The 26,644-nt window shown below is 46.7% G+C and overlaps 1 protein-coding gene across 1 annotated transcript in view; it reads left to right on the top strand.

Moving 5' to 3' along the window:
• Positions 1–26,644, top strand: part of MYH15 (myosin heavy chain 15) — a 69,882-nt gene that overhangs the window by 11,441 nt on the left and 31,797 nt on the right. Inside the window, exons 5-19 of the mRNA XM_055801486.1 lie at positions 945–1,047; positions 9,831–10,210; positions 13,101–13,246; positions 14,341–14,444; positions 14,800–14,943; positions 16,695–16,851; positions 18,315–18,342; positions 19,214–19,307; positions 20,668–20,688; positions 21,282–21,374; positions 22,739–22,802; positions 22,896–22,994; positions 24,957–25,060; positions 25,496–25,634; positions 26,242–26,360. Of these exons, the coding sequence (XP_055657461.1) occupies positions 13,156–13,246; positions 14,341–14,444; positions 14,800–14,943; positions 16,695–16,851; positions 18,315–18,342; positions 19,214–19,307; positions 20,668–20,688; positions 21,282–21,374; positions 22,739–22,802; positions 22,896–22,994; positions 24,957–25,060; positions 25,496–25,634; positions 26,242–26,360 (1,257 nt within the window). The 5' untranslated portion in view covers positions 945–1,047; positions 9,831–10,210; positions 13,101–13,155. The remainder of the gene's footprint in view (positions 1–944; positions 1,048–9,830; positions 10,211–13,100; positions 13,247–14,340; positions 14,445–14,799; positions 14,944–16,694; positions 16,852–18,314; positions 18,343–19,213; positions 19,308–20,667; positions 20,689–21,281; positions 21,375–22,738; positions 22,803–22,895; positions 22,995–24,956; positions 25,061–25,495; positions 25,635–26,241; positions 26,361–26,644) is intronic.

Raw genomic sequence — 26,644 nt, 5'->3', positions numbered from 1 at the left:
TTATGCTTCTTGCAGTAGCTCTGCCCTTAAAACAGCACTCCGCTGTTTGGCACTGTGCTCTTCCCGGGAGCCCCAGCTAGTGCTCCTCTTCCCAGGGTCGTTCTGAAACTGGAGCTTCCTGAAGGGGAGAAAAGGGAAATAATAATAAATAAATAAATAGAAAAGCCTGATAAAATGAATGAATGCTAGTGATTACTCATTCAATGAACACAGGAAGGTGGAATCAGCTTTTAAAAAGCTTGTAGGAATACAAACACTCGGATGCCTTAGTCACCATCTGTCCTCACCATACAGAAACATTAAGGCTATTTGAACTCCTTAACTATATGTTTCTTATTTCAACGTAGTTGGATTTCTTTTTATCTAATCTTTTAATTTCCTGGATCAGTGATGCTTGGTTGGAGGCTAATGGCAGCATCATTGTCATAATCCAAACTGTAATTCTGCCCTTAGTGTGTGTTTCTCTTCAGGTTCAATACATAAATACTGGGCTGGATTTACTTGAACTGGCTGATCAGAACACTGTTGGTGTAGGAGGATGGAATATCCTCTGTGTATTTGCATTTTAATACTAACGATCTGTTCCTATCATCAGTTCATGCAGAATTTTCAGCTTTTATTTAAGTGTCCTAATCCTTTATGGCTAGGAGGATAGCCTCTCAGCATACTCTCTGCTGGGTTCCTCTTTTGGTGTGTCAGATCTCGAAAGAAATTCTGGTAGACATAAGTGCTGAATCCTGAGAATGATAAATTAGATGCTGGTGCTTAATATGTTTTGTCAAGTTGTAAACACACCCAGGGCGCTGTGTCTGTCCTGCTGCTTCAGCGAAGGGTTTGTTTTCGGGGAGGAAGGGGATGTCTTTGAAGGCAGTGGTGAATAAAGGAGGAGTGAGATGGAGATGATATCTGCTAATTATTCTTTCTTGCCCATCTTTGTTTTGTAGGCGCAGAGCCACAAGCTCTCCTGGCGCTCTCCTGCCACGGGCCGGGTCTAAGAAGAGAATGGCGCGGAGAGAGACCGCAGGTCCCAGATGATCTCATCCTCAGGTGAGGGCAGGGAGAAAGGGGGGGATGCTAAGGACAGTGAGGCAATACGACTCTGTTGAGGCATGGCTGGCTGCCTGTGGCCTGGCCGGCTCTTTGGGCACGATGTGATGGATCGATATCAGCAGATATCGTGCCCGCGTGCGCTCGCTCAGCCCGTCGCCGCCGAGCAGGGCGGTGGGACAGACCCCAGCCCTGCCCCAAGAAGGAGCCTGTGCACAACCAGCTCTCCTTTGCTCATACCTCTCACTGCGGGGTCTGGTGACAGCGGTGGGAGACGCTTCATGGGGATGGGTGGACCGAGGCGGGCGTTGCTGACTCCCAGAGCCTGGCTTTGTGCAGGGATGCGGACGGCCCTTTTTTCCATCTTACCACTTCATCAGCCGTTCCCTGTCAGAGGGCTCAGCAGAGCCCCGTGTGACTTGTCACGCGTTGTTGCTGCTGACAAACAGGCTGTGATATGGGGAACAGGAAGACAGTGGAAGATTTTGTTTCAGTTAGCCAGAACCTTCTTTCCATAAGCTGTACAAAAGCACTCATTCATACTTGGGTTTTTTAATGCTCATTAAAACACATCTTGAAGCTGTAGTCAGAAGGATCATGTCCTTTCTGGCGAAGGGAGTGTTTGGGTGGGTTTTTTCTTTGAACTTTACGTGTACGCTGTGATCAAATCAGAAAGACCTGCCTGCATCCCACTGGACTAGATGCAGGGGATAGAATTGGCGCCCACCGTTGGACTCAGTCTTAAGCGGCATTTGGCTTCTTATTTCTGGGGAATGGATCTATATGTCTGCTTTCTGATTCTTTCTGTCATTGAAATAAATTCTACTGACTGGTCTCACACTCCAGTCTGCATGCATTTTTCACGCCAAGGCACAGATGCTCCGTGTGGCAGTAGAGAACCATAAGTGGCTCAGGTGTATTCAGGACAGTTCCCTCATTGCTGCAAGTAGCTAAAAGTCAAGTCTGTGTGCCCAGTGAAAAGTGAGCTAGATTTCCCTGAGACGTAACTTGAAGTGTAATAGGCATCGCTATTATCTTTGAATGTGTCTACTTATTCTGTTTTGAACGATGGCGCCTCTTGGTGCTATTGCTCCTCATACCTTCGGTATCTAAAACCTGCACCCCTCCTCCTTAATTTAGAATAAACTGGTGTATACTAATAGCGAGTTGTTCCTGCCTGACCTGTTTATTCTGAATATACTTCCTACTTTTTAAACTGAGGAAGCATGGAAGAGATGACCCATCTGGTAAGACGCCCATCTCACCATGGGGAGGAGGTGGGACTTGCTCCGAAGGGAGTCAGATCTTACAGCCCGAATGCCCGGCGGGTTTTCATGGTCCAGCAGCGTGATCATGATCAGCCTGCTTAGTCCCTTGTCTTTGGAGGTAATCAGCTTTGTAACTCCACGCAGAGAAAGCAGTGGGTACTTAATGCCTCATTCTTTATACAGATGTAGCCCCTACCTCTGTCTCCATCAGCTTCCCTTTCCTAGAAAGGTGTCATGATTTCTGTATCACAGTGATTTTTTTTCTTTCCCTGAGGATGGGTACATTGCAGATCTTGAAGTACGGATGTGTGCCAGTAATGGATGAATGCAGGCATCCAGACCATGCCGGCCATGCAATGGAAATCCTCTGCACTTAAGCCCTGCAATTCCTTCTCTGCGGTTCTGGTGCACATTTGGGTGAGGATGGGAGGGGACGTTTTTCTGCTCTGGAAAATCCCTGTTCGTCAACTGCAGTACAGCAAGAAGGATCAGCATTTCCACCAGGATCAGTAAATCTTGATAGGCAAGAAGAGTAATCCAACTCTAGAAAATGCTTCTCTTTTTTTTTTTTTTTCCATAGCGTATTTTCATACACCAAAACAGCCCATGTTTTTGTCAAAGTTCTGTGTTAAAATCTGAAGCTAGCATTTTGCTGTAAATTTGGATTCTTTGAAAACCATCAGTGATGATTAAAAAAAACCCTAATTATATACATCTTGCTGTAGCTCTATAAAGAAAAACGTTATTTGGTTGCCCTGTGCCCTGCAGGAGTTGTTAGGCTCCCGTTCTCCCCTCTAGCAGAGGCGAGGCGCAGGCAGAGCAGCACCTGGAGGGGTGAGATGAAGGACCACCCGCACCCCCAGGCAGGGCACGAACAGCCCTCCCAGCAAGGTGATTCTGAACTGCTCTTTTGGCCAACAGGTGTGAATGGAGCTGCTGGTGCGAAGTTTCTGTGGTTCAAGCTTGGATAGATCAAACCCTGAGGTTTCCTGTTGAGTGAGTCTTGATGAAAATTTAACAAGTTACTCGGCTGGGCTGGTGGTCCTGTCAAATGAGTTGTTTGGCGGTTTGACGCCGCTGAGCGACTGATATTTATAAGTGAAGCTTCAGAGGTCCCCGCTGAGGCAGAGCACGTCTCCCATTCTCACTCGGCGTTCTTATAGCAACCTAGCTTCGCATCGTCATACCAGACACAGGATGTTTTTTCCTTCCCCTATTGTTTTCTAGATCGCTGTGTAAGACTGAAGTGTGTGTATGGCAGGTACTTTGGCTTTGTGCAATAAGCCTCAGGTATATAATCTAATATTTTTTTTCTCCCTATCTTTTTTTTTTCCTGTAAAGACAAAATATGTATTTCAATTACAAAAAAAAAAAAATAAAAAATCAATTCTGTTACAGCAGCTGGGGAGCTGGTATGACTCTAAAGGGAGTTATGCCTCTAACTTCACTGGAAGTCTGAGCTGCAGCTCGCTGTCATGGCAAAGGCAGTCGTCCCCTGCAAAGGCAATGCCCGGCCGATCTCGGCAGTGTGCTCTCGGTGGGTTTTGGGCTAGACATGCAGCACAGCCTTTCTCCAACGGGCTCAGTGGGTTTCTCTGGGTAGTCTGGCATGGCCTTTTCTCACTGTAGCATCCCCGACCCTCTCTCCTGTAGCCCCTGGCACCTCTGCCTTTGCCTCCCCCCGCCAGCGCCAGGCAGTGGGAGCCCGCAGCAGCCCCGCATGCTGCAGCCCAGCCTCATCCCACCTCACCCGCTGCCCCCTGCAGATACTAACCCGAGGTTAGGCATGATGTGTTCATCCCGTTTTGTTTCGTGCAGAAAAGAGGCTGAGCCTACAGCGCCGGGGGCTTTGCTGGCAGCAGAATTTCAGCTGTGGTGCCAGGCTCGGTGCTGGGCGGGCGCTGAGCCCGGGAGCCGGAGCCTGGCGCAGCGGAAGCGGGGAGCGCGGCGGCAGGGGAGCTCGGCTGCGGTACGGCGGCGATGTGCAGCACCACTTCGGCTGCTTTCCCAGGGAAAGGTCGTTTGACCTAGTATTGAGCTGTGAGCTTGGCACACCATAGCTGGGAGGGCAGAGGTTAGAAAGGAAGCGTGCTTTCACATTTATAACTCTCTCTAGGTGTGCGTGTATAGGTTTAGTTATACACGCAGACATATAAATATAGATGTGTGTGTTTACACATCTATATGTGCGCACACCAGCCAGTCACTTCAGAACGCTGCTGCTGGAGAGAAGGATGTCGTGTCCATTTTCAGAGGTGTTTAAATTCGACTGACAAGAAGCATCAAGTTGCTAGACCACGTAAGAAGCACGGGCTTGTGCTTTTTTGAGCTCATGGCAGCAAGTAATGCCTCTGGAAATAGATTTTCTGTAAAAACTGGCTGTATTTTTGCAAGGAGCTTTGCTGACTGAGTTTCCTGGCGGAGGTGACCAGCTCGGCATAGCTGTGCTTGGAAAGGAAGTTTCTTGTCTCTGCTTAGAGAATGTAAATGCTGGAAAACCCACCGAGTGTGCTTCCCACAGCGCTGCCTTGCTGGTTAGCGTCGTGCCGGTTGCATTGGGTTTGTTCTGTTGGCACTTGCAATGTTAGTAAAGCATCCCCCTGTGGCGATCGTTTCGCCAATTAAACTGCTGCTGCATTTTTTAGTATAGTTTTCAGTTGGCGTAAGGTAAACACGAGACGGCAAACAATCCTGGATGGCAAGTTGGGTTACAGCTCGGAGAGTTACAGAAGCAAAACATTGAAAAGCTGCTTGTGTTGATAAAGGCGTGAATATTCCCCTTTCTCTCCCCATCGCCGCTGGAAAAGAAACCTCCACAGCAGCAAACCCAGGCGATCAGCAAGGACCGTACCCACGCTCCCCAACCTGAAAGGCAGGCTCCGAGCCTGGGAGCCGAGACGCAAGAGAGGCAAAGGCAAGTTGTCTTGCAGGACCTTGGCACCCGGAGCCAGAACGCTGGTGTCTGAAGGCCTGGGAGTGTTTTCGGGTATCGCTGCCCACTGACATGGAAATGTGTTTTTCAGGCTGCTTGAGCATGATAGTCCCAGCTGGAGCAGGGTAGTGAGGTACCCTGTCTTTGAAGCCAGGTTGTGCAATAGAAACCCTAGAGAGGCATTTATGGATTTCTTTCCCCCCTCCCCCTGCATTGATCAAGGCTGAAATACCCCTATTAGCTTCGGAATTGGTGAAGGGGCGACAATAATTCTAGCAGCGTGCTGCACAAATAAATGCTTAGTTAATGAATACTGAAAAGATTAACCTGAAGGGCTTAGATGCATTATCAGGGCTTTTACCTCCCTGCCTTCCCCCGGTGGTTCTGGATAATGCAGAGCGGTTTCGGGGAGCGACGGGGACCCAACTCGCTAGTGGCAACTCGGGCGGCCGTGCGCACGCTGGGAGAGGGGTGCATGGCAATTCTGACACACGCCGTTATGTGCTGCCTGGCCTGATGGGCAGGGTGGGATGCTCCAGATTATTGGGGACGGAAAACCCCTCGCAGAGGGGATGGGGGAATGTCAGCTCTTGGGGAAAGAAGAGTGAGAAGGCCCATGACAAAAACCTTCCCACCCTTCCATGGTTCATCTCTGGAGCCAAAGAGCTGAGACTATTTATTTCATTAGGCTCATTTTTGGGTGTTTTCACCTTCTTATTTTCCTTAGGGCTGTGAGTCAGGCCGAGATTGATTTATCAGTGCTGTTAATCTGCTCTCAAAGCACTGTCAGTCTCGCTCCCAGAAGCCAAGCTCTCCCATTAAAACCCTGACCTATTTAAACGTTCTTAAGATACCGTAATGACGGAATGTCAGCAGGGGAGAGGCAGCAATGACAGCTCTGAAATGTTTATTATCCTAGCCCGGGTTAGGAGGGCAGCATGCCAACGCAGCCTGGAGCGCGGCGCTTGGCACGGCATGAGAGGCGAGAGGCGCGGGCTCGCTGCAGCCTGGCCGAGGGCCGGGTGCTGCTGGGTGCCACCAGGCTCTGGGGCGGGCTGCTCTTCTCTTGCGGTTTCCTGCCTTAATGCTTCGCAGTCACTGCTGATTTCAAGCTGTTCAAGGCGGGAAGAGGTATTCTGTTTCAGGGGTCTGCATACTGGTAGCAATAGATCATGGATTTCAGTGGCTTAAAAGGCACTTAAAACATTTTTTGTGGCTCAGAAATTATTTCCCCAGGCGTGTTTGCATGAGAGCAGATGCCTGCCATAGAGAAATTTAAACTTCCTTTAGACTATCTCACCACGCAGTAGCTATCAGCAAAGAATTAATTGCAGGAAACTATTGAAAATGATGATCCTGAAAGGAGGGTGAGCAGAAGCTGCAGGTACCTCTGGCAGGTTGCAGGCGCTGTATCCACTGCATCCGCACTGCAGCAGGGGGAGCACAAAGGCTTGCAGAAACCTGAAAGCCTCCAGTTCTAATAATGCGAATCTAGCTGTCACAAACACTTTAAATGTACTGTTTAGTGCCAATTTTCTCATCTTTTAGAGATATAGCACAGCGCAACTATTTTTAAAACTAAGCTTCTCTCCCTCTCCATTTTCTTTGGGGCATCAACGGCTTGAAGGACTAAACCATAATTCTTCAGAAGAGAAAATACATCTACTTGTACAGAATGGGGCTGGATTTGCTGCTGGGTATGATGTCCACATTTTCCTTCTGCCTAAAATATTCCCATGTGGATGACCTTTCTCCTTTGAGACCTTTCTCACTTGAAAGAGCATCCCACTGGATCGTTTTGGCTCTTTCCCATTTGTTCTTTAAATGGAGACTGCAACAGCAGTGAGGACCAATGACAAAAAAAAAAGCCCTGAAGTGAATCTTTTCAGAGATTCTTCTCAATCTCTTCAGAGGCATCCCATGGAGGGACAGTCTTTCTGGTTGCTTATAGAATCATAGAACTCTTTGGGTTGGAAAAGACCCCTAAGGTCACCGAGTCCCACCGTGAACCCAGCAGTGCCAAGCCCACCCCTGGGCCCTGCCCCTGCGCGCCACGGCTGCCCGGCTGCTGGAGACCTGCAGGGACGGTGACAGCCACGGCCCTGCGCAGCCTGTGCCAGCGCTTGGCAGCCCTTTTGGGGAAGAAGTTTTTCCTACTGGTGCCACTTGAGGCTGGTTCCTCGTCCTGTCGCTTGTTTATTTGAGAGAAGAGACTGACACCCCACACACCCCCCCGCCTACCACCTCCTGTCAGGCAGCTGTAGGGAGCGAGAAAGTCCAGAGGACCCTGACTCAGAATGACGCTTTCTTCAAGCATCTTTATCTTGAACTAGTGTCCTTCTATCTCATTGATCTTGCTTTTCTGGAGTGCCAGGTTATTACAATGCACGTTTTATTAGGAGTAGTCTGAAGGCCAGCTTTTGCTAAAACACAGCTGCTGGGTGATCTTTTTTCTGAAGAAAATAGGGAGGGTTCATCACGGGGCTTTACACATCCCAGACGCCAACTTTTCTATATAAGACCACAACATTGACACTATCTGTGACCAGAGGTGATAAATGTTATTGCATTCCTTTCCAATATGTAATGTTATTAAAAATAGGTTAGTCACAAGGGCTTCTTATCAAAGTCCCTTGTTTCCCTAGAAACAGTGGCCAGCATTAACCTTTCTAAAAGTAGCTGCTGCGAGAGACAAATGACTTTGGTTGTCACTGTTAGAAATTTAATCTAGGGGAAATGTGCTGCAAATTCTGGTTCATATTAAAAGGAAGGAAATAAACTCCAGAAAGGCAGGAATAATGTGTGCAGTATCAATTCACATCAGGCTAGCAAAGAAAATAAATCGATCGTGTTTGAACCAGTGCTGGCTGCATAGCTTTCCAAAGCAACACAGGCGCTGAAATTGCATCGGCATCAGCTACGGGAACAGTTGTTTGCAGCCCCAAAAAGGAAAAGAGAGGCGTGGGAGTGAGATTGTAGTGTTCATGCAGGACTGATGAAAGCTGGATATTTGCAGAACAGAAAAAATGTAAGTGATAACAGTGCATTTGTAAAAAAGATGCCTTCTCCTAGGCAAAGTAGGTGGTAATGGAATGCTGTGTTTAGAAGTAAAGCTACTGGCAACGTGAGAGAGGAGCAGCAGGGAGAGAGTATCGGCATGTTATAGCCTTATGGCGTAAAATAATCATATTCTCAGTTTTCACAGCAGATTAACGGTGTCCATAAATTGTGGCGATACGTGCAGTTTACCTTGTTTTCAAATTATGTGATCAGGAGCGCCTGCCTGAGCTTTGCACAGCCGCTCGCTGCTCATCCAAGCAGCTGAGATCACTAGCTCTTGTCCACCGGGCGTAAGGCAAACCGGTGACGGGTTGCCCCGACGCCAACGTAGAGCCATGCTGTGGGGCACACAGCCCCTGAAGCAGCCGGCTGCGAGGGGAGGGCAGCGCCTCTGGTCGAAGGGAAGCAGCCAGGCGAGCGCGACAGCTGCTCCATCTCACGCCACTTGTTTTCGGCTCGACGGCAGGTTCCCTTCACGGGTGGATCCAGAGCAGGACTGCAAGCTTCACCCCTGGCTTTAGCCCAGGACCCTCTTCACAGCTTAAGCCTGCCTGGAGGTGGGCACGTCTCTAGCGAAGCAGTAGGGATTCTCTGTCTCTTGGTTGCATTCCCCAAACGCTAAAAATACCGGGTTACTAAAGCACTGGGATCCTCAGGCCTGCCACATCAATCCCCTGTCTTTGAGTCTATCGCTTCCATAAATTCCTGGGTTTCTTACAAACCTACTCTGCCTGTGCAGCCTGTCACTGTCCAGCCATCAGGACAACAGCTTTAAAAATAGCAGACTCAGCATGCAAACATTTTTCTTCTTGCCTGGTCACAAACAGAGCCACTTGCTCCTGCGGGTATCTAAAAGAATTCAGTGAAGCTGTGGATAAGCTCCCTCCCGGCTCCCCCTTGCTCCCTTGGAAATGAGTTTTCTAAAGCCCTAATATATTGTCTTTGTCCCTGTGGCCAGCAGCATTATCCACAGTATTTATTTTCCTTTGTGCTTTTATATCCAGTTTATGCTAGGACCAAAGGATACCTATATATCTACCTGTGCTGGTAAAAGCAAATCAATCTGGATGTCGGTGGTTTTGCTCTTTATGGGGTGAAGTGAAATGAGACCCGAGTTACTTACAGTGCTTGTTTTATGGGAGAAACGAGCTTGCGATAAGAAGGGCAGACATTGCCTAAACTCTGTCTCATAAATGAGTTTCCTGAAGCAAAGCACTCGCTAAAATTGATGCCTGCTTTGCTCCTTACCTGTGATTCACTTTCCAGACAGAATCAATATATTCTTAAATTTCTTCACTCTCTTGCCTTCTTCATAACCCGGGGAATAGCTATGTATCCCCGACCTGAGCCTATAGGCTTGGCTGTTAAACCTCTGGGGCCCAAGGAGGGGATTGAAAGTGCTTGACTGGGACTCCCCTACACATTCTCACATCCCAGCTTTGTTGCTTGAAGGCAGTTTGGCTCACGTAACCAAATCCCCTTTATAATCACTTGCCCCTTGTGCTTTGATTCTCGTGTTCTAGGGGAGCTACACCTGCCCAGTCTTCGTTTCCACCCCCACCCCCCCGCGAGCCAGTGGTAATTAAGTTCTGAGGCACTTGGAAAAGCAATACTTTCCCCTGTGAAAACACCGAAGCAGGAAAAGCTTCTTCCATGAAGTCATGGAGCAAGAATGGCGCGGCGAGGGGCGGCCGGCGAGAAGCGTGCTGCTCCCCGCCGACATTCCTGCAGCCACACGTGTCCCCTCCTCAGGCATTGTCTCCTCACCCGGGATCCGGCGGACAAATATAGGCATGGAGGAAAGCTGTGGATGCCTGTAAGGAGTTATCCCCGGTGACCTTGAGAGAGGGGCATATAAAGTCTGGACCAGGCAGAGGCGTGACGCTCGCTGTGTGCTCTCAGGGTGAGTACCGACCTCTCGCGCTTGTGAACGAGAGTAGCTGGCGGGGCTCTAACGCTGTTCCACGGGGTTGATGTGACTGAGGTTTTAAGGTCTTTAACTGAAGTTAAGGTCTTAGTAATATTGCTAAATGTGTAGCCTATGTTAGTCATCCTAGGGTGCTGCTTGAATGCTAGGGTGGCAAATAAGCGTTTCTTCTCTAACATCGGTGCATTCATTTAGCAGCTAGAATAACCACTGAGGAAAGCGTCAGGTCCCTTGTAATTATGCATGTGGGTGGACTGATTAGTCAGTACCTGCAAGTCATATTTTCTGTCTATCAGCTGCAAGTGGTGATGGCTTATGCAGTTTGCAATTTCAAGCAGCTTGTTGCTCCAAGGAGTTCTTTAATCCAACCTGAGTTACAGCCCTTGGAGAATTACAGGGTTCCCTTGCAAAGGCAGGCGGGTGTCTCTGCCGTAGCTATTGCAGGTGAACCATTAGCATTACAGCAGCTCTTCCAACAGCCCCGGCAAGGAAGGATGAGGTCCCACCTTTGCAAGTCTGAATTTCAAGTCCAAATCGTCAGCGGTGCTGGGCATGCCACTTAGCTTGGTGTAGCAACATTGGCTTTCTACAGGGAGTAGCTGTTTCCAAGCATCTTCCAAAGTTCATATACAAGGGCTGGCTCTTTTTGTTGTTAGCTAGAACAGACTGAAAGGTAAGCCAATGTCTTTCGCTCTGCCTTATCTTTCCCAACTATACTACCTTTAAAAAATAATTTTATGACCATAAACTAAACAACATTTCCAGTTTCTCATATCTGGCACAGATTTGCCACACTGAGTTCTGTGTACCTGCAAGGTGTTCGCTGCCTGGGCTCCCACCTCTGTTGTAAATCCGAAAAAAAAAGAATTCTCTCCCAGCTGCCATAGTGCTGCTTTATAGTGTAACACACTTGCTGCAGCGGTTCCCCCTGAATATATGTGGAAAAAAGATAAGAAGGAGATAGCTGAGTAACTGTCCCTAAGAGGTCTGCACATGGAGCTGGGCTGCGCAGAAGCAGTCTGCAGCATTCAGTGTATATTAGGACCTGTGAGAATCTGTCCCGAGTCCTCGAGATTAACACTGGAGTGGCTTCTCGAGATGTTCACATTTGATGTGAAATGACACTTCCATGCTCTAAGGCTGTTCTGCTTAAAGGTAGGAACTGCTGTAATTCCATTGCTCCACGCTCCCCATGGGAGAGAGGCTTTGCCATGCTGCTAGTTTTGAGTCGTGTCTCCAGCTGGGAATTTTGGTCGGCTCAGATGATCTTAAAATAATTGGTGATGGTTGTGCTTATGTAGGCCCTTAATCTTTAAAAAAGAAAAAAAACAGTTAAGGCTAGTTCTGAAGAAGAAAGTTTTTGCTCTACAGCACCAAGAAAGAAGGTCTCAAGCTCATACTGCAGCAGTGGGTGAGGGCTGAATGTAAAATGTTTGGCAGTCCTGCTGTTTAAGGGCTTCACATTCCCTGGGAGGAATGTGCTGAAAAAAACCTGCCTTGGTTGATGGAGAGTTTTTATCCCTACCAGGATTTTGTTAGAAAGAAATTTAATTTAATTTTGAAAGACTACAGTGTCTGTCTTGATAGGACTCTTGAAAATTTGTCCAGCTGCTCTGAATATTGCACAGTAAATAAAGTAAGGGAAGAGGTAATATCTGAGGGTCACTTGTACAGCTTCAAGTAGTAATCGAATGGTGTCTTGACTCGAAAGAAAAAATATATATATGAAATTCTGAAATTGTGTGCATGTCTGTACACCTTTTAGCAGTGAAACTTCTTTTAGACATTCTCTGGACAGCACCCTGAGTGTTTTACATATGTGTGTAAGTGTTTATATGTGTGTGTATAAAAAAGATTTAGAAAAATAAAACCATAGCTGTACGATCACTTTATAGGATACATAACAATCAAATTAATTGCTTGGCAGTATGAACCAGCAAATTGGTCTCGCTTACCCCCATGTCCCCTGCCCTCTCTTTCATGATAAAAGGCTCCTAAACACCGTGGCCTTGCAAGTGTCGGTATTAAGCTGGACTAATAAGCTCAAATCAATCTAAAAAACTACGAAGCCCTTGCACCCATACTGCAGATGCACTTTTCTCCACCGTGCCTTGCTGCAGGGGGACACCCAAGCCGGTGAATTCGGAGGTACCAGCCACTTGGGAAGCTGCACGAGCATGGGACCTCCCTGAGCTGTTTTAGTCCCGTTTTTTTCTAATAACATTTTTTCAATAACACGCTAATTGGTGTGATCAGAGGAGCATGCTGCAGGTAGCAGAGCTGTTTCCAGCTCCGGTGCTGGCTTTCTCCAGCACAAGTGTGGGCAGGTGTCCCTGGAGCCGCACCAAGGGCGTAACACACACCCCTGCAGCAGTTCTCCGTTCGCAGCGAGGAAGCCTCGCTCCGTGATGCCCAGAAAACGCCCGCCTGAGGTGATGCTTGAAGTGGCTGAGGTGCACAGCCCTGGGGAGACGGCTGGAGAGCAGACCCCTGCTCCAGGCAAATTTGAAAGGGGCCCCCGGTAAGTGGCTTTTAAAATCACAGCTTCAAGTGGTGCCTCCTGCACTTAAAACACCATGCATGCCGCAAAGAAGAGATTAAATACTCCTGCGGAGATAACTGTACCCACACCGAGGTTTTGAACCACACAGGCTCTGGCTGGCTTTAAAAAAGGCTGAGCCAGAGGAGGGTTTAGCTAGGGATGCTGTACAGCCCCAGATCTGCATCAGGTGTTTGCATTACCAGTTCATCACAACTTTGATCAGCCACCTGCCATGTGGCACTGAGTGTTTTGTATTGCCTCAGATCACCCACGAAATGTATGTTTTTCTTCCCCACCCCCCTACCCCCCTCCTTCCTTGGGTAGACCACGTCCCTTTCTTTTTCCTCTTTGAGCTGTGCCACCTTGAATCCTTGCCAAGATGATGGACATGTCGGAATTCGGGGAGGCTGCTCCCTTCCTCCGAAAGAGCGAGAAGGAGCTGATGATGGCACAGACGGTCGCCTTCGATGGTGAGTGCCTGCGCCCCGTATGCTGCCAGCAGCTGCTGCAGAGGGATAAGGGTTACATCCCGGCGTGGTTGTGGTACCCAGAACAAAGCAGGATGCAAAGAAGGATGCAAAGCAGGATGCAAAGCCTCCGTTGTTGCTGCTGCTGCTGTTCGAGTCAGCTGGTTGAACCAAATTCTGGTTTCTTTATTCTGCAAAGCTATTAAAAAACCTCAGGTAGTACTAAATAGAAATAATCTCCCAATTTATAGTAAATAGATTTAGAAGATAGGTGTATTTGTACTGCTCTGCTAAAGGGGGGATCACTTCTTGTCCGCTTGGAAGAAAAACACCACACGCTGATGTTCTTCCAGTAAGGAGAGGGATTCTGTGGCCTGACAAGACGTCTCGTTGTGTCGTACCTCTACATCTGTTTGATTTGCAGGCTGTATGACAATCTGACCTTAGCTTTTCATTTTCCATAATTTATTCTTCATGAAAAGGATTTCTCTGAGCCCTGAGGTGTAGCATAAGTACAAATACACCCACAACCACAGCATTTCACTATTCAGGGTAGTCGCTGCAGCTAAAGACCTAAAGTCCAGTGCAGCTACTCCAAACTCTAAAAAGCCACGCACATAACTCAGGGTGAGTTATTAATTTTCAAGACAAACCTCAGAAGAATGTGCAAGAATAAGGTTAAATCTGATAGCTGGCAGGCAAATAATGTGGGCTGCATTCCTCACTCAGATTGCGATTTTCTCTGTGACGTTTTAGCAAACGCCTTAATTTGGGCTTGGCTCTCAGCTCCTCCATCTGCGCACTGGTGATAATGATTATGGATTTCCCGTGGAGGCTGAGGCTTAGCCAGCATTTGTGAAATATTTTGACACCTTGTGCTGGAAGGAGCTAGAAGAAGCCAAGTGGCAATTTCAAAGGGGAGACAATGTTTGGGAGCCCCGCTTTGGCAGGCAGCTCCCCAGCGCTGCCCATCTCCTGAGGTCCCAGAGGTTTTGTGTCCCTTGTGCAGAAAAAATAACGCAGCCATCTCGCTTAGCTAGGCACGGTGTCACTGTCTGACACCAGGCTGCGAACCCTCGGTCTCCTTCATTTCACAGGCAAGAAGAAATGTTGGGTTCCCGATGACAAGAAAGCTTACGTTGAAGCTGAAATCACAGAAACCAGCGGTGGCAAAGTGACCGTGGAGACAACAGATGGAAGGGTACAGAGCTGCTTGTGTCTGATCCGTGGCTAACAGGGCTGGAGCAGCGAGCTCCAGAAATTACCTGTCCTTGTTTAAGCTCAGTTGCCTGTTTCATGGAATGGGCTGCCAACGGGAAGCCCCAGTAAGTGATGCCGTATCAGAACAACACATGAAAAACCACCAAGGGAAACCCATCCATGCGGTGGTGGTAGCGGTAAATTCAAATGGAATTATGTACAAAAGCTAGGTTCGAGCTGGAGGACTTCCCTCTGCAGGAGAGAGAGAAAAAAAAATAACGTTCTCCTATAAACTGTGTGAAGCAACAAAAAATCCCAGTGTTTTCCAGTGTTGCTGTACTTACTTGTCTTTGCAGACCATGACTATCAAAGAAGATGATGTGCAGTCCATGAACCCTCCCAAATTTGACATGATCGAGGACATGGCTATGCTGACCCATCTGAACGAGGCGTCTGTGCTGTACAATCTGAGAAAGCGCTACAGCAACTGGATGATCTATGTAAGGGTCGTTACAAGGGTATATTTAGAAATTGCTCTTGAAGTGCTTCAAGAGCAGATGTCATGTTTGAACACGTTGTGTTCGTCATAGTCAGTCTGCAGCTTCGACAAGTGGCCAAACCGAGTGTCTTGCTTATCTTTTCGGGAAAGAAGTTCCTTGGAGCTGGCTTCTGCCTGAGCGCAGGCAGACAAAGCCATGAACAAGGGGGTGCCTAGTTCCTTGGGTTTGCTTGCTTGCCAAGGAGAGGGGTGGCAGGGAGCGTATTTTCAGCAATCAAGGCATTGGGGAGACCTAGTTTATTTTTACTGTCCTAATATTAACCCATGTCAGCACCAGCCATGGAGATCGCTTTGTTAAGACACGATTCCTTGAACTCCAAGCACGCACACAACTTCTTTTAAGTATGAGCCTTTCTATCTTTAGTTCAGTAATCTTATTACCTTCATTTTCAGTGCTGACATCTGTCCTGTTTCACTCTGGCCTTTCCCCTTGCTCTGTACCTTCCCCGTGACTTCATTAACATAATTTCTGTCAGCACCAGAACAAGCTTCAGTAGCTTTTATGAGGCCAGACTTTTACTCCATTTGCTGCATTCGGTTGTGTCTGAAATGAGTCAGGGGATTCTGTACATTTGCTAGCCCATCCCTGTTCTGCTTTTTGGTGTTCATCAGAGGAGTGAATTCAACTTTTCCCCATTTAAATTCTGGTTGTTGAACATTTTCTGCATTTCTCTGACAGCCCCTGCATGGGCACACACAGCCTAAAGCGTAGTTTTGCTTGCAGGTCAGTAGCGGTAGAAAATCAGTCATCTTGCCTTAATCCATTTACTGGCTGGGGGTTTTCTTTCCCTTGTAGAAAATGGGGCTCGGGACTCATGCCAAAGCCATTCTGGAGCAGGTCCTGATGCTATTTTTGGGGGGAAGGCACCTGGATTTTACCTGAGATTTTTAGAACTTAATTGAGCTCACTGATCCGTGCGCACATAGTGCTCGTGTCCCCCTGATAACTGGGTTTCTTCAGAGATTTTTGCTTCGATCTGGACCAAGTACCTGAAAAGTCACCAGCTAACAGCGACTCCCTGGGGTTACAGCTGCAAACTCCTCCTTCCTCAGAGGCACCAGGCCCCAGCTAACTGATGTAGATAGCCCAAAGAGCAACTACAAAAATAGATTTTTGCCAACCGTGTTTCTCCAAAAGCTGAAAGAAGCTCCACAGCTTTGGGGAATAACCCTGTGAAGTCGCTCTCTTTTTGAACACCCACCAGAAATTGCCCCAAGGTGCTCACATCAGATTAATAAAAGGAGATTGTTCCTCTGCCTAAGAACAGAGCTCAAGCAGCAAAGCTGTTACTTTTCTTTCCTTCGTAACGACAATTTTCAAGAGGAAAGAACTCTCGTGGGGCAGCAAGGCAGAAAATCAGACCTTGGTCTGTTTGCTGGCCCTTGGTTTTGCTGAAGGGGCTGTTTCTGGCTGTCATCTTGAAAACTGACCCCCCCCCCCGCCCCCCCGCAATGGGAAGCTGTTTGATATCTGCCGGTTTGATAGCGGTCACCGACAGGAGGTCACTGAGCGGGCTGGGAGCCTGTTAGAAACTCAGAGCAAAGGCTGCAAGTCAAGTCAGAATTCAAACTCGGATCAGAAGCTGGAAACACCGTGTCCTGCTCGGTTAGCTAAGACTTTTTCTTCTTATTCCTTGAGCCGTTTATTTTTCACTCTTGTTTTCTTTCTTTGTTTTTTTTTCACCTCTCCAGACCTATTCTGGTTTATTCTGTGTGACTATAAATCCCTACAAGTGGCTGCCTGTCTACAAGTCAGAGGTTGTTGCTGCATACAAGGGCAAGAGGCGCTCGGAGGCGCCTCCCCACATCTTCTCTATTGCTGATAACGCATACCATGACATGCTGCGTAGTAAGTGGCCCTGTTTGCTTTCCGATCTGGTTTGGCTTTATTTTATTTATTCATGTATTGCTTTATTCGTTTATTTATTCACTGGCGTGATTGGTACCGAGTGGAAGTTTGTAAGAGCTTCTGCAGTCTGCCACAAATGTGCAAATCCTCTACAAGCAGCAGGGGCTCAACAGTCTGCATCAATTTTTACATATATGTATATATATATATATACACACACACACATGTATTTGTTTTCTAACTCCCCTGACTGTCCCTGCGGCACTGGTGGTAGCAGTGAGCTCTGTATATGGGTTATCTGTAAGGTGCACAAATGTAGGTGTCTGAACTGGGTGAATCCATCAGTTTGTAACAGAAATGGAGCTGTGCCCCAAAGGTCTGGAAGTATTTTCCCAACTTCAAAATTGAACTTACTGTCAGTCTATGCTCAGTTAGAATACTCTAACGCTTGTAAAATGTATTTATGCAAAGGTTAGTGAAGGCCAGCTATCTAGGGCGTTGTGCACGCATCGCTCGCATGAACCAGCCGTAAGCAGCAACCCTGTGACACCAAACTCCGAATTTTCCTCTGAAATTTTCTCATCCTGACCCTCAAATTACTGGGAAAAAAAGAGTGTATCAGCAGAGGGCAGCAGTGATGTGCTCACACCAGGTTCTGGGAGGCAGCAGGGTAAATCCCAAAGAGACCTGGTGGAAACACATCCTGCTGTCACCTGGTTTTAAAAAAATGGGAAGTGCCACAGCTGTGAGGGGACAGAAAGCACTGGGCAAAGGGGATGTGTGTGGCAGCAAAGTGATGCTCTTTCATCAGCTAAGGGTGACATATGGCCAGGCTGCCCATTATGTAGCCTGTCACAACGACTGGAATTAAGAAAGAAAAGAGGAATTTAGGCTCAACAGCTTGAGAAGCTGCTATGACTTAGCATTTACGGAACTCGGTTAATAATACATTAAGGTTGCAAAATGTTCTAATAAACACTTATTTCTGGTCAGGCCATTAACAGCGGGGACACTAGTTCCTTCCAGCAGCACGGCCAGCTGAAGAGTACATACACAGTGAAGAAACAGCAAAATTGCTTGGGTGGGTCTTGTACCGCAGGAGCAGAAGGGTCAGATGTGAGCAAAGATGTACTCAGGAGTAAGAAAAAAAACCATTTTGATGACAGGAAATTGCATGATTTATAGTTTCCCAGACAGAGGGGGAATGTGCACAACTGACAGGTCTTTAATAGTGACTTGACAGAACATGAGAGGGCAGGGCTAGAGCTGGCACTGCTGCCCGTCAGGTCATGCTAGGTGATGCTAGTGTTCACCTTCCCACCCCTGCATCAGCTGATTCCCTCCTGTCTTTGCAGGACTGATTCTAGAAGAGTTGCTACTTGTTTGCAATTATAATAAGCAATTTGTACAGCTTGCTAAGTTTGTCCTTTTTTTTTTTTTTTTTTCCCTCTCCCCCTCCACAGATCGGGAGAATCAGTCTATGCTGATCACGTAAGTGCTTCTTTTTTGACTGATTTGAGACTCTGTTGCTGTGAAAAACTTAGAAGAAAAAAAATCCTGCTGAACTACAAGCTGACCCTTGAAAGCTCAGCTGAATCGCCCAGAACTTGATCCAGGCCAAGTTACTGGCAATTTGGCCATCTGATGGCTGCCTTCAGCCCCGAGGGAGAGGAGCAGCCAAGGGCTGGATGGAGGCTGGTCCATCCCTGATCCCCATCTGGTGATCATCCCAAATAGGCTTTTAAAAAACTCAGTAGACAATTAAAGAAGCTTCTTCCAGGGTTTGCCTTGCTGTGGCTGCCCTCTTCGGACACGGAAGACTCCTTTTTAATGTGGTTGCTCTTGCTGCAAATTATAGTTACGAATGTTGTGTAGACATGTCTAAAGGGAGGGAGTTGACCAAGGCAGTAAAGAAGAGGCACATCGTTTCCTGGCAAGCATCAAAGATGGAGAGTTGGGTGTCTCTCTACACAGTTCGCATGTGCTCCTGTATAATGCTGGCAAATTAGTGCAGCTTTTCTGCAGGTTTTCTAGCTCATTCGCTGTATGTAGGTGTACCTCAGATCCTCAGCCCAGGTGCCTGTAACAAAAGCTTCATGCCCTTAAAGGCAGCTCAGTGTAGTGTGGGTTTGTACGAGATTTCTGAGCCCAGTCACAGAAAAAATGCTGTCAGAGGCATTCACCTCTTCATTCAGTCATTTTAATCTGCTTTCCACGGAAATAGCCCAACAGCAGGCTGCAGACATGGGAGTCAGCGGTCCCGAGAGCAGCCTGCGTGGGGGGGTAGCTGGCAGGACAGAGGGTGGAAGGATGAGTTACAGCTGTTTGAGCAATGCCTCTGTTATCTTCCTCCTTCCTTTAGTGGAGAATCCGGTGCTGGCAAGACTGTCAACACAAAACGCGTCATCCAGTACTTTGCCACGGTGGCAGCCCTGGGGGAGCCTGGTAAAAAGAATGTAAGTCTGCTGGTGGCTCTTTCCTCTCAGACTCCCACGGTTGTGTACCACTAGCCTCACAAGTCTGCATCCCGGATGCTAGACCTCGGCAGGCATGGTTAAGAAAAGAAACTGGTGGGAAAAGATACTGGTGTTTCTACATGGCATTACCGAGAGCATGCAGCTCTGAAGGTAGCAGGGCAATGCCCACCTGAACGTGCCACGCTCCAAAGGGAGCAGCAAAACCACTCCCGCTGCTGCTTTTTTCTAGGAGTTTTAGGTTTTGTGTGTGTTAAATATGCTTATTGTTGTGTTAAAGCTGGCCAAAAGATGAGAGACTGATGATTAAGAAGTCTCATTTTTATTTCACATAGAGAGCAGTCTTCAAAAGGACTAGGATTAAAATTTCTCATCAAAAAGTCTGTTTTGTTGAAAGCCTTTTTTTCCACAAAAAAAGGAATATTTTGACAAAAGGTATTTTTTTTCAATCAGCTTTTCTGTACTTTTCTTTGGATAAGTATTGTTCTGCTTCTAAGTTCCTTCTAAGGTCACAGTGAATGCTGTATTTGTGCTGCTTTTAATCTCATCTTGCTATGAGCTTGTTCACTCTGAGCTTCATTGCACCTGAATGGTCAACACTTTTTTGTGGTGAATTTACCAATTCCTGTGAACTGTATTTACACGGCCAAAATTTCAGCCAGGCTCAGATTCTGTACACGTAACTCACATCACCAAAATTTAATATACATTCACACAAGGCCTGCAGGGCTCTCTGAACACATGACAGCGTGGTCCAGAGCCAGCATTCTGTGTGTGCTGAGCTTGGTGTCTGAGACCTGGTGTGCTCAGGGAAAAATCGTGCAAATAACATACTGCAGCTGGAAGATATTCCATGTAGTTTATCAGCTCAGGTGGCATTTTCATTATCATTACCCTTTTTTTTTCTTTTTCCCAAATAATCCAAGAGTTCAAGGGCAGCATGATCTAATAGTCTAAAACTTGTCTGTTTGCATTTACATTATTTTATTCTTACCACCTGGCACCAGTCTCTTCTCCCTGTCCAGTTAGTTAGCCTTTGGGTTCATTGTGGAACGTCTCCAGAGCAAAATTAGGCAGATGTTTGGAGTGGAGGTTAAAGCAGCAGGCTGGGTAGGAACAACGCTTGGCTGTTTTGTGATGTGCGGTAAATGCAAAGAAACAGTTGCAAGTGCTTTTGGAAGCAAGGATTCAAAAAGCCCTGCAAAAAGTCCTGCTGGTGCGTTGGTGCCCATTAGACATCTGACCTTGCTAATCTTTATCTTCTGTAATGTCCTTGGTGTTAGCACTCACATTCTCTCTCTCTCTCTCTTTTCCCTCCTCCATTGTGTTCCTCTTTCGACAGCAACCAGCTACCAAAACTGGGGTAAGTCATCAGCTTTGCTATTTTATCTTTTCCACGTGCAAATGCTACTTGGCTCTGTCGGTCCATGTCACGAACCGCAGCATCTCGCTTTGCGCCGTTCCCTGGTGAAGGACCCCTGGAGCCCAAGCACATAAAGCAGTTTGCTTCAGCAAACTGAAATTTGTGCAAGTGACAGTTAATGCTTTTCTCATCTCCAAGAATCCCAAATATTACAAGTGCTGAGTGCCTTCAAATCTAATGCGTTTCAGTGCTCGTCACTGCCTTCAGTAGCCCTACACACATCCACGTGGATGTCCCCACCAGCTTCACGGTCCATGGGAAGACATGGTGACCTCTTTTGTATGCAGATGGTATAAAATATGAGATCCACAAAGCGAAACAGCGGGGAGCAGCAGAATGTTTGAGGCCTTTTAAGCACTCGAAACTGACTGATGCTGATGCTGTTATGCCATTCGCACTGTGCCACCCCCGGGGTGAGCTAATCCCATCGCTGCAGGGGCTTTTCTCTGGGAGTGAATGTGTGGCTGGCTTAGAGGTGACACTGAGTTTGTGGCCTGTAGGTTTCTCAATACTATTTCGACTTTGGTTTCCAGGGAACCTTGGAGGATCAAATCATTCAAGCGAACCCAGCCCTAGAAGCTTTTGGAAATGCCAAAACTCTGAGAAACGACAACTCCTCACGTTTTGTAAGTCTGTAATGTAAGGCAAGGATGTCCTCTTCAACAATGGCCAGTTAGTAATGTCTCTGTAGTAAGCCCTTTGTAAGTTGCTTCTCATTTCTTCTATTGTAATGGATGGATTTCCACATAGTGGAAGAGTAACAGAGTAGGATCTAACCAGGAAAAACTAACCAGTGAAAGGATTGAAGATAAAAAGGAACAAAGGTAGATCCACCCTGAATAACTGTTTAAACTGTACGTGAGGGGAAGACAAGCAAAGCCTAGCTTTATGAAACCTTTTGAGCTGCAATGGCAGGTCTTCCCCAGGACCACCTCTGCTGCATAGCCTTATTTTTCCACCACATTTTCCACCCGCCTAAGTCATTCCCGTGCCCTGTGATAGCTCTGCTTTGTCATCAAGTGTCAGAAATGGTCAGAATTGCACCGAGGTCCCTGCTCCCTCCACATGTCCCCCCTCTGCAGACCCACACACGCAGCAGTGCTCCTGCCTTTGACCCGCCTACCATCCATCTACCTTTTTGGCTGAATAAGCTGCCCCCGGCTTGTCCTCAGAGCTGACATGACCTTGGGCCTCTCCTCGTCTCCATCAGGCTTGCAGGAGAGCAATGCCCTCGGGAGCTCTGCCTCTGCCCCATCTGGCTGACGTTGGCTCAGAGGTCTGGAAGAAATGGCAGGAGGATGACAGCCTGAGTTTGTAGCCCTTGCTTCCCAAAGAAATCCAGTCGAAAATGAAATTGGAAGGGGTGGAGAGGGTCAGGGGTTGTAAGCGTCTGTGAAAAGCTACACAATTGTATGAGGAGTTTGTCAGCTGAATGGAAATTAATTATTTAAAAGAGTTCATGTGTTTGAATACGAGAAATTAAATGAAAACGACTCAATTTTTATGAATTTGGGGGGATGAATATGCAAATTATATATATAAAATATATATTAAAAATAGGGAGCAAAGCAGTGTAAAATCACAGTACCCATCTGATGTAAAGAGTTGCACGTCAGTTAGGACTGCAAATGAAGAGCAGTGTAAAAAGCAGCCCGTGTCCTGTGCCCAGGCGTGTTGCTCCGAGCCCTGCTCTGCAGCAAGCCTGCATCGCCAAGCTGGAAGCCACGTGCGTTCCCCTGTCTTAGCCTGGCAGATAAGTCCACTGTTATCCTTTCCCCGCAAGCTGATTACATAGCTGCACGTACAGATTTAGGCTTGGAAAAGCGTAATATCATTGTCTGATACTTCTCATTGAAAATCTGCCTGTGCAAAGCCAAGGAGTTAGCATAAATGGGCTCTTTGGGCCAAATGATTGCCTGCAAGCAGCACCCTTTGTTTCCTTCTGTGTATACTATATGCACTAATTAGAACATTCTTCTCTGTGAATTAGGGTAAATTTATCCGAATCCATTTTGGAACCACAGGCAAGCTGTCATCTGCTGATATTGAGATTTGTAAGCACAAAACTCTCTCCTTTTACAAAATATAATTGCTCATCTAGAAAGCTTGGAGAGCCATTCTCACTGAATTTTCCTTTGTGCAACTAGATTTATTGGAGAAATCCCGAGTGATTTTCCAGCAACCGGGTGAAAGAGACTATCACATCTTCTACCAAATCCTGTCAGGAAAGAAGCCGGAGTTACTAGGTAAGCAGCATGTGGAGCCGCAGCTCTTAAGAATCAAACTTCAGCTGAACAGACAGTGGCTGAGGAGGGGGCAGGGGGCCAAGCCTTGGGCTTCCACTTGGTGAAACTGCACTTCCACTGTCAGTTGCGCTCTTTTAAAGCTGCCTTTTAAAGATGCTGTTCCGACGGTAGCAACAGAGACTTTTTTTCTGTGATACACTGATGCAGGTGCCCTAGCAAGTGAAGTGGTATGATGGATCAGTCTGAAGGGAATGAGTCTTAGATAGGACTTCTAAAACATAGCGTTATGAAGGCAAAAGACGTCACACCAAATTTGTGTAATCCAAGGTCTCGAAACATCTGGAAAATGCTGTGCCTCTGACAGCATTTGTGATGATGAAACTTTAATTGCCCAGATTTTCATGTATAAGGAGATTTGCTTATAAGTCCATGAACAAAAGGTAGTTTCTTCTTTCTGCTCCAAATGCCTAAACTGGCATCCTAGCATGTCGTGCAGCAAGAGAGAATACGCAAAGCTGCCTGCTGCTGATTTCTGTGGTGACTGCCCCTTCTGAGCTTCCCCTGGCTGCACGCAGTCCCACAGACCTGCTGGAGGAGAGCAGGGAGCAGATGTGCTCTCTCTGCTCCCAACCCCAGAGCTTTGAATAAAACCATCACTAGTTTTTAAGTGATGTGGTTTGCTGACTTTAATTTGTGCTCTGAAGGAACACATTTTATAAAGTACATTGAAGAGTCACTTTATTGCTCTGCTAAACTCCTACTAAGCCATAGCAATCATAATCTGTTTTGAAGGTTTATTATCCTGACGGTGTGTGGTGAGGTCCCTAACCTTCTTAGCTCTTACATGGCCTTATTAACGGTGATTACGGGAAAGATTACAAAGAAGCATTGCACTGAGATTCCTATGTGAACCCCTGTGCTGGGAAAATATGTTCTTTCTTATAAATCATCGGTCTGTATACAACAGCACACCCCTTTCTGGCCTGCAGGAGCATGCCTGCAGGCTCTTCAAGGGGCTGGAACCGATGGGGATCTTCTGTTTTGTAGACATGAAATGTATGCGTTTGTATATAAACACATAGGTATCTAAATATAGAGAAGCATAAATATAGAAAAATATAAATGTAGTTAATGAGTACTTAACCGTGACTATATAGCAAAGTTAAACAGACTTAGAATATTATTATATATACACATATATTGATAGGCATATATGTATATGCATATGCACATATTTAGACATGTAGGCATGTGTGTACATATATAAAAGATTGAAATCTAGAGCAAACCTTGGTCTGCTGAATGTGGGTGAAACTTTCCGTTGGTTTAGGGAAGCAGGACTCTCCCTGTAGTTTTGGAGCCAGCTAGCTTTCTAGGAAACAACTCTACATTCTGGGGTTTAGATGTGAAGGAAAAGGAAAAGGGGGAGAAAGAGACACCCACATTCAGACTTTTGTTCATCAACAGCCAAGTGTCTTCTGCCAAGAGTCCTGGAAGTTGCTATTTTTGCGAGTCTGTTATAAAAGAGGGAAACCGTGTCCACTGTCCCTGTCTTGGATGACACTAAAACCTTTTTCTCCTCTGTACTTAGATGGTACTTTTACCCCTACAGGCATGCAAGGCAGAGAGTAGGGCTAGATGGGAAATGACGAACTCAGTATGTTGCAAAACAGGCTTAACAGATGTGCATGGATGTGCATGCAGTATTCCCATATTCCTTTTATTCATGCTTTCTCTAAATCTTGGTCTTCTGGAATAGTAGAAGAAGGGAGTTGGTTGCTGCCCTGCAGTTGTAAAAAAAAAAAAAAAACAAAACAACAAAACAAACCACAAACAACACAGAAAACAACTTTATACGGAGTTGTGCAGAGACAAATGTATGTCAGAGTTGCTTTTTCCATCTCCATTTTTGGGGGATTTCCTGAATGGAGGGTAATTTTGACCTTGGCTGTTCTTTTACAGATATGCTACTAGTATCTACCAACCCATACGACTACCACTTCTGCTCACAAGGAGTAGTTACAGTGGACAACTTGGATGATGGAGAAGAACTGCTGGCAACGGATGTAAGCCTGTATTGATTTCGCTTTGTGCCTCATAGATGAGGTGCATGGGGGGAGGAAAAGTGGTGGCAGAAGCCTGTCTTCTGACACTGAAACTATTGGACTAAAGTGAAAGCAGAAATGGGTCTTAATTGCATGTGTTCATACTGCGAAGCACGAGGCCTGATAAACTATTATACTCTTGAATCTGGCCTTGCTCCATGTAATGCCCACGGGCACAACATTCTTATAATTAGATGTATAAAATGCTAGGTGAAGGGAGGTCTCCTCCTGCTCCCCAGCCACTGCTGGCCTTCAGGGTGTTCCAGCGGCTGCCTTGTGTGATAACGCCCCTTGGCAGGTTGGTAATGTCTGCCCGGCAAAGGTAGATCGCGAGGCTGCAAAATGCTGTTGCTTTTGAATAGGGAAGTGACAAAACACCTGCACTTCTCTTCACAGCAAGCCATGGACATCCTGGGGTTTGTGCCCGATGAGAAGTCTGGCTCCTACAAGCTCACAGGTGCCATCATGCACTTTGGGAACATGAAGTTCAAACAAAGGCCCAGAGAAGAGCAGGCAGAGGCTGATGGCACTGAAAGTAAGAGTAACACCTAAAATTACTCCTTCCCTTCAGAAGTCCAGCACGTACCATGCATTGCATTGCAGCAGAAGCAGGCTGTTTGCTTTCATCTTGCACCGTGTAGGTCCTGCTCAGCCAAGAGTGCTGTGCTTTATTTGTAGCAGTGGCTTACTCAGCGGTGGGTAACCTGATTTAGTAGAAGGTGAATAGAAACAGTCAGAGTAACCCAATGTAATTCTGGTTTTGTGCCCATTTGAACAAAATGGTTGTAAAAACCTGTTGTCTTAGCTTTTTGTCTCTTACATGTCATCATGTCTTGCTTCTTTACTTCCTCTTGCACCTGAAATCTATAACCAGTGTGGAGATATGTCCTTTTCCCTGTGCCTGAAGCGTTTCTCAAGGTTCTTGCAGTGGTTGGGGTCTAAGGCAGCTAGATGGCCTTCTCTACCACAAAAAAAAAAAAAAAAAAGAAAAAAAGCACAGGCACACCTAACACACGTCATTAAAACCTCAAGGTCTTTATCCAGTTTCTCTTTGGAAGTGGATGTACTTAATGTTTTTTCTTGGCCAGGCATGCTTCCATGTGGAAGTTTAAACCAGCTGAAACCTCGGTTCTCTTGATCAGGTGCCGATAAAGCTGCCTACCTAATGGGAATCAACTCCTCCGATTTAATTAAGGGTTTATTGCACCCAAGAGTGAAAGTTGGCAACGAGTATGTGACCAAAGGTCAAAGTGTTGAACAGGTAAGGAGAAGCTTTTGGGGTCTTTGGATAACTGTCCTGCAAGCCTTGAGGATTCATCTGTAACATCTCAGGGAGACAGGCAGCTGCTAGAAATATTAACTCATACCTCTAGTACCTGTTCTCATTTTACATGCCCAAACTTGGGGGAAGAGACAGTGAAAGTGAGGGAAACTGGCAGATTGCCAAAAGCATAGTGTCTGGCCTTCGATAGGATTGTTTTTCTGATGTGTTAGTAGCAGCCACTCAAAGAAATCAGGTGCAGGAAAACCACATGGGGATTGAAA

Source organism: Falco peregrinus, chromosome 4 (genome assembly GCF_023634155.1).
Source record: "Falco peregrinus isolate bFalPer1 chromosome 4, bFalPer1.pri, whole genome shotgun sequence".
Classification (NCBI taxonomy): Eukaryota; Metazoa; Chordata; class Aves; order Falconiformes; family Falconidae; genus Falco; species Falco peregrinus.
The sequence above is the reverse complement of the archived record's forward strand: the minus strand, read 5'-3'. Positions and strand labels throughout refer to the sequence as shown.